General features: G+C 37.5%; 2 protein-coding genes across 5 annotated transcripts in view; one reads left to right on the top strand and one right to left on the bottom strand.

The window, feature by feature from the left end:
- The first annotated feature begins 1 nt into the window (after position 1).
- Positions 2-1,581, top strand: LOC105284403 (COMM domain-containing protein 10). The gene is made up of 3 exons (XM_011347870.3): positions 2-271; positions 646-1,009; positions 1,296-1,581. The coding sequence occupies exons 1-3, from the start codon at positions 243-245 to the stop codon at positions 1,494-1,496; spliced, it is 594 nt and encodes a 197-aa protein (XP_011346172.1). The 5' UTR covers positions 2-242; the 3' UTR covers positions 1,497-1,581.
- The window catches only part of LOC105284402, a 30,539-nt gene continuing 20,222 nt past the window's right edge, over positions 1,571-11,887 (bottom strand). Inside the window, exons 9-11 of one of the 4 annotated variants that reach the window (XM_011347868.3) lie at positions 7,250-7,403; positions 2,154-2,317; positions 1,571-2,030 (exon numbers count right to left, since the gene is read on the bottom strand). In XM_011347868.3, the coding sequence (XP_011346170.1) occupies positions 1,672-2,030; positions 2,154-2,317; positions 7,250-7,403 (677 nt within the window). In that variant the 3' untranslated portion in view covers positions 1,571-1,671. The remainder of the gene's footprint in view (positions 2,031-2,153; positions 2,318-7,249; positions 7,404-11,887) is intronic. The other 3 variants (XM_011347866.3, XM_011347867.3, XM_011347869.3) reach the window with 3 other exon arrangements.

The raw sequence follows: 11,887 nt of genomic DNA, 5'->3' as shown, positions 1-11,887 counted from the left end.
ACAGATATATAAATTCGCATTAGAGAGACGAAGAGAAAACGTGCAAATTGAGGGAAAGTTCGGACAACGTAGTTACAAAGAGCAGATCTTGAATCAGCTGTCAGAGATTGTTCAAAGTGTATGCAGACAGTGTATGATTGTGAATTTTTCTCAAGTTCTCTCATAATTTCAGGAGCTATGATTAAGGAGCTGATTCCATTTTGAGAGGACAATTAAACATATACGTGTAGATTTTATCAATAATGGCTTCGTGGATCAGCATAACTCCCAAGTATGTGTTAAATATTTGAAACTACTGTACCTCTATTGTTGCACTAGGAAAATTTGAAGACAATCTTTGTAGAAAATGATGACAGTGAAATTGAAAATTTGTGTTCTTAGGGAGATTGACCTTGTTTGTGAATTATATGTACAAATATGCATACTCTATCTTTGTACTTTTCAATTATGATATAATATTATAAGTATTATGAATATTATGCAGCAACAAATAATTTACAAATATATTATTTATGATATTATGATATAATATTATAAATAATATATTTATAAATTATTTCCTGCTACAATATATTTGCTGTCTCATTGGCTCAAACATGAACTTGCGATTTAATATATAAAATTGCAATTCCCAATTTTTAACAGATTGGAGCGAGGCTTGAACATAGTGACTCGCATGGACAGCAGCAAATTCCGACTCCTCGTCAATCGTATATGCCAGAGCCTGCAGTCCAGTATCGACACGAAGGTGTTCAGCGAAGAGGAGGAAGAAAAATTGCTGGTTTCTTTGGACCTGACGAAGGATGAATTAATCCTACTGCTAGACACCATTACATCGATCTACACGCAAGCTGCGTGTAACGTTGTAAAACCATCCGTCATGGAAACAGTTTTGAAGGACAATTTCAAGACGGACGATGAGAAAGTGTCGATTTTTACAAACGCGTGGATGACTTACGGAAAGGGCATTGTAGAGAATCTAAGACAAAAGTCTATCTTTCCTACGCAGGTATTTGAATGTAGATAGTAAATGCGGATATCCGGTTAATTGCAATTAAGGGGATCCTGGAGTCGTCTGTATTATAACGGAATGACGTGATTTTTTAACATAAAGTCCAGTCTATTGGCACGTATTTTTATTATAATTGTGGAAAAGGATTTGTTTTATGCAACTAAAAAAAGTTTCATTGGAATAAAGTTCATGGTAAAGTAAATGACTCCAGGATCCCCTTAATATCAGTCCCTACTGAGCATGGCGGATCAGAATTAAATGAATTTATTTCCTGTTTAACAAGGTAAAAGACATCAACTGGTGCCTGAATGTTCAGTCGTCGTCCTCCACAATTGCCAAAGATGCACGCCCCGTAGCATTGCTTCAGTTAGGTCTGACTGGTGATACGAAGTCTACGTTAACGGTGGAGTTCGACGAGAAGCAGTTAACGGATCTCTATCACAATTTAGAGAAAATTCAAGCTCAGTTAGATGCGCTTAAGTAACGAGATTTGTTGTAAATATACGTGTAAAAATTGTAATGTGTAATTTATTGTGTAAAAATATATTTTCTAATTCTTTGTTACATAATTTATTAATTTATATTATATTTATCATTACATGCTATTAATATAATATGATACAACAGAAGAAGAGACTACATGGTCTACCATAGTCACATCACAGTCCAGCATTCTCGTGCTTGGACGGTATTTTCTCCGTGCGATCATGCACTCGCGGACTCCTGTTAGGCAAGACGCTGTCGATGCTCGCTGCGTCGTTGCTGTTGTCCTGCACGAATTGAAAATTGTTCTTCCCCGAGCTTTCGTTGCATCTGTCGTTGCAGATTCTGTTGCTGCTTTGTTTCTGTCCGTCGTTTCCGTCGACAGGTAATGTCTCCAGGACCTCCGGTGTTCTACGAACGAAGAGACGTGCCTTGCACACCACCAGCACGACGACGATTATCATGAGGAACAGGATTACGGCCGTCAGGGCACCCACAATCCATCCTAATTTCTCGTCTGTGTGATATAAAGAAGCTAACAAGACAAGTTATCTTGTGAAAATTACAAGAAGAGTCTACAAGCTGCAATCGTGCAAAGAAGACAGAAGAGAGCAACAAATGGGAAAGAGTGCGTGTCTAAAATTTTTTAATGTCAGACCTGCTAAGCTATTCAGTAGAACGAGCGACGCACTTCCTATCTCGACGTCGGTTTCATTCTCGTTCTCAATGGTAAACTTGCAAGTCCATTGTCCTAAATCGGAATGATCCGGTTTGAAGACAAGTTTGCATATGCCGGTAGCGTAATCCATTTGCACATTGTGCCTAGGGAAAATAGATCGAAATGCATTATGTAGATACTTAAAAAACAAAGTTCCAAAAGTCCGTAGGGTTGTTTAATTTTGTTTTATGAAAAAAGATGACAAACTCTCTCTCTTTCTCTTTGGAAAGTTGAAGCTACCACAAAGATGGCAAATGTTAATAGAACAAGATGTGGCATATGTAGTTGAATAAATATTTATATATATATCAAGCGACGCGGTAACGTCGCGACGCCAAGTACATAAAAATAAAAAATAAAGCTCCGAACAATGAGAATCACTGCCATAAACATCGAGCGTTACCAAGTTCAGTGCATAGACGTCGAGCGCTACAGTATAGCTTATCTGGAATTTATATCATTTGACAGGTCACATAAACTTATGATTAAAATATTTCAGGAACTAAAGCCGTTATCAAAAATCTACCGGCACTTTTATTATATACCCACATAGAAATTAGCATCCAGTGGATGTCCATGAAACCTCCATAGCTCCATGGGACATCTATCTCCACGATAGACATCAGATGGACGTCTATTAGAGATCCATGATACCTCCATAGCTCCATGGGATATATATCTCCATAGTGGAAGTCAGATAGACGTCCATTAGAGGTCCATCCTATCTCCATAATAGATGTCCTCTACAAATCCATTGCAGATGTCCATTAGACATCCATTATGGATGTATAATAGATTTATTAAACATATAGAGTATTTCCAATAAACTAATATTTAAGTTTCATTATTAATTACAATTTTTCAGCTAATTTTGTTTAACATTTAGAAATTCACAATATTATAGAATTTATTTTTAATTATTAATAATATATGTATATAATTGAAGTTATTCTTACATAAATTTACATCCACCGAAAATCTGTAATGGACGTCCATTAGACGTATGTCATGGAGATTCGGAACATCCAGTAGAGATCCACTAGACATCCATTAGACGGCTACTAGAAATCCATAGTTCCGCCTTGCACGTCCAGTGGATCTGCATTAAGGCAAGAGCACAAACTTTTGCATAAGCGCATAAACAGATGCATAAGGAATTTGATTGGTCCATTTTCTTATGCACATGCTTATAGACCAATCAAATTTCTTATGCATCTTTTTATGCGCTATGCAAAAGTCTGTGCTCCTGCCTTTAGACGTCTTCAAAGACGTCTATTAGACGTACCGTGGATCATTAATAGAAGATTCACGGAACTTCGGTGGACGATTAATGTACGTCCTATGGACCATTAATGGAAGGTTCATAGAGCCTCGATGGACGACTAACCGACGTTTCGTGGCATCGAGGTTCCATGAAGCTTCCATTAATGATCCACGGAACGTCTAATAGACGTCCACCGATGCTCCATGAACCGTCCATAAATGATCCACGGATCGTCGGTTAGTCGTCTATCGAGGCTCCATGAAGCTTCCATTAATGATCCACGGAACGTCTAATAGACGTCCATTGATGCTCCATGAACCGTCCATCAATGATCCACGAAACGTCGGTTAGTCCCCAGGCAGCACATGTTAGTCTAATATATGTTTCTTAGACGTATCTAATATCTAAGAAACATAAAGTACCATTTAAGAAACGGTTTAAATAGAAACCGTTTTTAGACCTAAATTTTAAAAACGTATTTTCACGTTTCCACAGAAACGAAAAATGTGTTTTATTAAATTGATTCAAAATTATATAATTAATATAGAAAAAAATAGTAATTTCTACTTAATTTGCGAGTATTAATTATTTTTACATCATACGTTTCAATGTACTCGATTATGGAACAAGAGACAAAAATCAACATAAGTGTGTGTGTGAAATTCTCGCCTCTGATTCACCAAGCAACCGATAGATGGCCAGGCCAGGCGTGACGTTCTCGCAAGAAACATTTGCGTTATCACCTTATAAATAACCATCCGGAAAACCGATCCAGTACTCTTTTCTTCTTCTTTTCTTTTGAAATCATTATTGCTTGAAGTGATATCTCATTCCAAAAGAGTGAGATTTCACTACACGAAATTTAGAGAGTAATTCATAAAATATAAAAATCTAGTTTTTTACAAAAAATGTGACTTAATTCTGTCTATCTTTGAGGCACTGATATATAGAATTGATAAATATTTTTCTGATGGTTTCTGAAACGTTTTTTCCCGAAAAAGAAACGTTTCTCTTAACGTTTTTTCGTTGGACATTTTTCTCTTAAATAAACGTTTCAATAAAATGGTTATGAAACGTTACGTTAAAACGTTTATAACGGCTTTGAAACCAATGTGTGTTGCCTGGGTCATCCTTCGAGGCTCCATGAAGCTTCCATTAATAATCCACGGAACGTCGGTTAGTCGTCCACCGAGGCTCCGTGAACCCTCTATTAATGATCCACAAAACGTCCAATCGACGTCCCATGGACGTCTGTGAAGATGTCTAATGGGAGGTCCATTGGACGTGCGCAAAGCGGAACTATGGATTTCTAGTGGCTGTCCATTGGATGTCTAAAGGACGTCCACTGGATGATCTGAACCTCCATGACAGACGTCCATTGGACGTCTAATGGAGGTTTTCGTTTTATGTGGGTAATATGGGTACAAGCTTTTGATTGCGACCAATTTGATCAAGATTGATGCAGTCAGTCTTGAGATATTGTAATCATATATTATAATAGTGACGTTTCATTTTCCTTTTCCATGCAATTCAGGTTCAGACTCACGTACATATGTTCGCACATACACATGCAAAGCGATTTTGTCCGTCAAGCTGCCGTTCACACATGCATGATGTAATTTATTATAAATTAAAACTGATTTTAATACTTTTGGGTAATGTTTTATTTTAAGATAAATATATAAATCGCAAAAACTATAAAAAATTTAAATTTACTTGTTTAAACGAAATCATCGTGATAGCGTCGCAATAATAAGTAAATAATTCTTCTAAGTTTGAACGATATATTATGACAATTTAATTTGAGTACAAATCAATCAACAAACGTTTCGGTCTATTCGTTACACCATCTTCAATGTATATCAGTAAATCATAAGCGAAATCAAAAATCCATATTAAAGTTACAACGGTCATTTGCAAAAATGTATTGATAGTCCATATCGCAAACCAAAATCCATGTTAGAACAGTCCTTTGCAAATGTTTATTCATAGACCCAGTTAAAAAATCTTTCCCAGTTAAAGAACTTTTTCATTTATGAGTTTACGGTATTTTCAATAGCAGAGAACTCTAGACAATATAAAAAATAATGATATCACCAACTCAGAACTGCTCGGAAAAAGAAAAAATTTCTAAGGGCTAAAACTTTTTCATTTCTGAGTTTACGGTATTTTCAATAGCAGAGAACTCTAGGCAATATAAAAAATAATGTTATCAACAACTCAGAACTGCTCGGAAAAAGAAAAAATTTCTAAGGGCTAGAACTTTTTCATTTTTGTGTTAAGCGACGCGGTATCGTCACGACGCCAAATACGTAAAAAAACAAGGTTCCGTGCAATAAGCATCACTGCTAGACGTCGAACGTTACCAAATTCATTGCATAAACGTCGAGCGCTACCGTATAGCTTATCCGGAATTTCATGCCAAATTCATGTCAAACAAACTTTTGATTAAAATATCTCAGGAACTAAAGCCTTATTTAAAAATCTAACGGCACTTTAATAATATAATATGGATGCAAGCTTTCGATTGCGACCAATTCGAATAAGATTGGTGCAGTCTATCCTGAGATATTGTAACTGAATGTTAGAATTGTGACGTTTCGTTTTCCTCCTTTTCCGAAATCAGGTTCAGACTCACGTACGTATGCTCGCACATACACATGCAAAGCGATTTTGTCACTCAAGATGCGTTCACAGATGCACGATTTAATTTATTATGAATTAAATCTGATTTTAATACATGGAAAATATGTTATTTTACGATTAAGATATAAATCGCAAAAACTATTATATAAAAAATTAAAAATTACTTGTTTTAAATAAAATCATCGTAATGGCGTCGCAATGATAAGGAAATAATTCTTCTAATTTTGAAATATAAATTATGACAATTTAAGATATAAGTTGGAACATTTTATACTCATAGAATGAAACCGAGAAAAAAAGAGAGAGGAAGAGAGAGAAAATTTTAAATTGTCACAATTTATATTTGACAATTAGAAGTATTAAGAAGATTTGCACGATTAGATAAATCTTTATTATCCATTTTTATGTTTAATGAGATCTCACAACAGAAATAAAATGACATATTATTGTGGCAATACAAAAATACATAAAAACATTTAAAATTAATGAAATGTAAAAAATGTTTACAAAAAGTAATGAGATTCTTCTTAAAAAAACCTTATAAAGATAAAAAAATACGCCAAGTACATAAAAAAGCAAAACTAAATATGATGAAATCCATAGTTAACTAGCCAAGTACCTAGAAGCAATTCAGTTTGAGGATTTGTAATTTGAAATAATACTTGGCGTGCCCGGGTTGCATTAAAACGTACGTCCTACCTATAATTTGTGTAAACTCTATGTGTAAATTATTTGTATTGAGTGAGTAATGAAAAGGGATATTTATAATCACTCCGCTAATGTGCAAAACTGTAAACGTATTTGTTTTAATATTACCAAATACAAAGATTTACGAGTCATTAGTGAAAATACTCAAGGCAGTACAAATTTAGAAGAATGCATGTCCAATGCGACCCGGGCACGCCAAGTATTATTTCAAATTACAAATCCTCAAACTGAATTGCTTCTAGGTACTTGGTTAGTTAACTATGGATTTCATCATATTTAGTTTTGCTTTTTTATGTACTTGGCGTATTTTTTTATCTTTGTAAGGTTTTTTAGAGGGATAATAATTTTGTCTTGGAATTTCATTAAAATGCTACGAACTTTTGCTACAACTTTTATTAATATTGATTACCGATCTTACCTCGTTTTCTTCGCCTGCTTGCTGGAATCCTGGTGTATGTGAACCTTCGGAGCGTGGATCCAGTGGCATTTCGCGTCTGACGACACGACTCCGACCCTACATGCAAGGGTGACCATCTGATGAGGCGCAGCCCAAACCGCGATAGTGACAGGCTCTGAAAGCGAACGGTGTTTATTGAACATTGAATTTCTGCTTTAAATTCTCATAGCTTCAAGAATCTACCGAAGTTCACGGTTACGTATCGGTGAAGTGCAGATTCACGAATTTTAATTTTAGCTGCTACAAATTTATTAAAAAAGATGAGTTTCAAAGTTCTTATCGCTTATTCTTAATCGCCGTGATATAACGAGAGAAAGTGAATAGATATGAAGACACTTTCTCTAAATAATAAACGCGATTCTCGACTGATTTTTTGTAACCAGTTTAAAATCTCAAACTAATATTCTCGCATTTACTTTTTGATTAGGATTGGTAAGATTCGTCCTTGACTGTGAACCCTTCTTGAAGCTATCTCGGGAAAACTTGTTCGATTTTTCTTCGATTTTCCCACTCACCCTAAGCGGCAAAGATCTCCGGTGCAGATTATCCGATGAACGGAACCACCTCGATCACCAACCACCAATTCATTTGTGCACCGATGGCTTTTCGTGGCTTGATAAGTGCTTAATTGCATTAGAATGCGTGCGACACTGATATCGCGTGCATTAATGAAGTTAGGGGGGATTCCAGAGAAATATTGCATGCGCAAGATTATCAGATGCGTCAGATTAGACATTTTTAGTTAGAAACATAAATGTATAACAACACTATATAAATTATAATGTAAAACTAAAAGTAAAATTCACGAAAAAAAATAAGAATAAAACATTATACAAAACTAGAAAAGAAACTAACGAATAAAAATAAAATTTATTGTAAGAGTGAGATTCATATTAACATATTATCTAATATCACTTGTCATTTTATTAGGCGTGTAGAAATTACACGATTTTCTCACGAAAACTTTACGGTTTTCTCGAAAATCGGCGCTCGCAATATCTTTTCTCTGGGAATCTCTCCGATTAATTATTGATGACTCGAGTTGTGCATGAATTCAAAATTATCTTGTAACAGCCTGCATCGCAGGCTCAGGGGAACGGCTCTCCCGAGTTCGGTTTTACAGTTAGAGTAATCAGAAATGATGGAAATAATTGAGCGGCGGCCGTGACGTTTTCGTACTACTATTTATTTAGAAAAAAAAAGAAAAACGGTTTACAGCAACGACGACGCCAAACACTCGAGGATGCGCGAAGAATACCTCGGGATACTTAACGATACTTAATGGCACATGAAGATTCATACGCTCTGCGAGTAAGTTGCCGCTCGCGCTTTCGATCGGGTACGCGTGTATCGCGCCATCGTAATTTTTTTGGCAGAGCAGTGCATGTAATATAATAAAATGTAACAATTTTATTATCGTACTGAAAATTCATGATAGGATAATTAAATCCTAATCGAACTAGTATCGCCCTGAGAGCTTTAAATTGAATCTAAAATGTTCTGCGAAGAGAAGAGCTTCATAGAGCTTTAGATTCAGAGATTAAAAAATTGAAAAAAAAATTAAAATTGAAGAATAATCAAGACTGTGCGCCGTGAAATCATTTTTAAAATCTACACTGCGACACGATGACGCGATTGTTTTATCGATCAACGAGCCGAGCGAACGTTACCCATCGCGGACATGAATTTTCTGGACGCTGGACAACTTAACGCTAAAAATTGCCTACTTAGCATTAAACGTAATAGCGGCTAGTCCTAAGTAATAACTGAGTATACATAATGGACATGACGTGTATCAGGATCGGCCTCGAGTTAAGTAGTAAGCGCGATGGACGATGTTAACTTAAAAGTGGGATGAATGCTTTGCGTAATAAATAATGTGCGAGAGATGCGTGCGAGAGACGAGAGACGCAGCCTGCGATTATTATTAGCGTGCCTATGCAAATTCGTCTGTCGTCGTTTTATTCTCATTCTCTTATTGCCCATCATTCGCTTGTCATTCGTTCACAATTATTTAATACAAATACAAATACAATATATATCATGGATTTCTACTGAACTGCATTTGCAGTCGCTATAGAAATCGTGGACGACCATCATTGATTTGCAAATGAGAGAGCTAATGTATTGCGCGATAATAGCGTGGGTGTATCGCTATATAACGCGGAAAAAATTCGCGATTAATTATAATGCACATGAGGTCTTCTTATTCACTGGGGAATAACAAAGAGAAGCCGACAGGTTTGTTAATTTGCGGGTTTGCCAGGCGACGCACGACGAACCGATAAATCTTGCGGCTTATCGAAGGATCGTGATACGGGAAACGGTAATGGATGCGAGACTGAGCGATAAGTTAGGAAATGATCTAACACTATTAAATGCAAATGCACGACAACGTAATTAAGTTAAGAATGGATACTGCGTACCGTGGTAAAGCAGAGAATGAGGACATAAATGTACTTGAATGATAATTTCGCAATTTTTTACGTATATGACGTAAAAACGTACTTGGCTGAACGCTTATCTTGGAAACGTATCGGAAAAATCTACACGCCTCTCGTGTTCCGCTCAATGCGATTTAGCACGATTCACAGGAGTTTTATATTCTTCAAGTCATAAGTAAATGAAAGTAAAAAAATGATGCTTAAAGAAGAGCAAGTAGATGAAACCGTGACGGTCTTAATAGCGCCTTAGAGTATTAAAATTCGATTAAATCTTTCAAACCAAAAATTTACAACAAAGAAGGTCTTCCATTTAACAAGTCTCTCCATTTACGAGCGTGATAAAATTTAAGTTGGAGAGTTTTAAAACAACTCACACGGAAATAGATTATCTGAACATCGAGATTAGTGCCAGGCTTTGTCGACCAAAAATGAGCAATTTTCGTTGATAAAAACGATTTAAATTTGAAAAAATTTGAAATTTGAAACCTTCCTTTCAGAGAAGCAATATTTAATGCTCTAGAATTTGTTGTACACGTTCAAATGGGTGATTCCGCATTTCTGCACTGCAGATGATTCATCAAGCTGTTACACTTAACGATCTACTCCCTCAAACATGTCCGCTTGCTTCTTCATCAATAGAAAAATTGTTCCAAGATAGAACACGAGACGATCACTATTCTAGACGTCCGAGGAGACTCGCAACGCGACGACCGCGTTTACATCGCGATCTCGCAAGATCGTTCTCGCGCACGGCGTCTCTTACACGGATACAATGCAAAATCGGTCGCGCGATTTTATTTCTCTAGCACACACGTGGGCGGCCGTCGACGACGGACGGGCGGTCCAACGCTCACAGACACTCGCTTATTAGTTAATCTAGTGACATGAAGCTTCAACGTGCAGATCCGCCAGCTTCCATTCCAGCAGTCTTCGAGGCGGTCGCGGGGAATCCGGGATCGATCGACACTTTCACTTTTGCCGCGAGATCCTGGACGATCGCTCTCCGGCGTCCGGATTCTCAGCCACTCGGGATATACGCAGATCGTGGAACGATGAGTTGCGCGCGATTTATCTCTCGATCGGATGGGACCGGGATGGCCGGCTGGATTTATCGTTAACGAGAACCAACGAGTTATCAATTACGCGAATGTCCCGATACCGATCTGATGAGAGGTATCTGATGGGAGGCACTCGAACGCGTCGCTAGAAAATTAGATGAACTGCGAAAGCGATTTGTGCCGCAGTAAAGCATCAAGAGAGATTGTCCAACTCGGTGCAGTCTGTCACTGATACCGGATGTGAAAATTGTAACGATCTTGAATAGCGATCGATTTTTCGCGGATGTATATTGATTATCGCCACTGAACATTGTTCGTTAATTAAAATAATTAATTTAAATGGCGATTTTATATCTTCAAATGGAGATCTACGTCAGTTTGCGTCCAGTGGAGGTCGTCCAATCGATGCTCGTGCCGTCACGATAGCTTCATCTATCGTAGATTGCAAATACGTGCGTCAGGATCCGCAGCCTACACTTATGTACACGCGGCGACGACGTGCGTGCAAAAGTTCACGCGCCGCTCGCCTCGATGCGTTCACGATTGCTACTTGTCGGGATAATGCGCAGGCTACGGATCCCGAAATATATAATACACGCGCCCTACAATTATTTATTGTACTTAATAATATCGTAGACCGTTCTAATCGATCGAATGCAGAAGCGATTCTAGCCAGGCTTTGGGCAAAAGTCTTATCTTCGTGGCGCGTCTCGCAAAACTCGGCAGAACAACAAAGGCTCTCTTATAAAATTAACTTGCTTGTTAAATAATTAACAGTTAAGCCTCGAAAATGTGAAAAGTGGGCTGAAAATATTTTAATGTCGCATAAGAAAATGTTTCGAGATCGTTGAGTTAGGATGCCACAATGGTTCTCGTCGTTGCCTGTCACTCTGTCGAGTTTTATGGAACAGTTTGATCGGCGCAGGGGAACGAGACCCCTTCACGCGAGAGTATGCGAATTATCGCACACGAGAGGTCCTTGTACACACGATGGCTCGCAAACGTAAGGTTCTCGCACGTGCCTCCCTTGCACGCGAGGTCCTTCTCACGCGAGAAACGCTCGGACTAAAAGTCATTATAGTCTAATGCGACGCTTC

The sequence above is a fragment of the Ooceraea biroi genome, chromosome 3 (genome assembly GCF_003672135.1).
Source record: "Ooceraea biroi isolate clonal line C1 chromosome 3, Obir_v5.4, whole genome shotgun sequence".
NCBI classification, from domain to species: Eukaryota; Metazoa; Arthropoda; class Insecta; order Hymenoptera; family Formicidae; genus Ooceraea; species Ooceraea biroi.
Note: the sequence above shows the minus strand (reverse complement) of the source record. Positions and strands in the feature narration are given on the sequence as shown.

What these genes read in the sequence shown, in the direction of transcription:
- LOC105284403 (XM_011347870.3), top strand. Translation starts at nt 243, where the DNA reads ATGGCTTCGTGGATCAGCATAACTCCCAA. An exon ending in TGGATCAGCATAACTCCCAA is followed by an intron (nt 272 to 645) that starts GTATGTGTTAAA and finishes AATTTTTAACAG; the next exon opens with ATTGGAGCGAGGCTTGAACA. An exon ending in AGTCTATCTTTCCTACGCAG is followed by an intron (nt 1,010 to 1,295) that starts GTATTTGAATGT and finishes CTGTTTAACAAG; the next exon opens with GTAAAAGACATCAACTGGTG.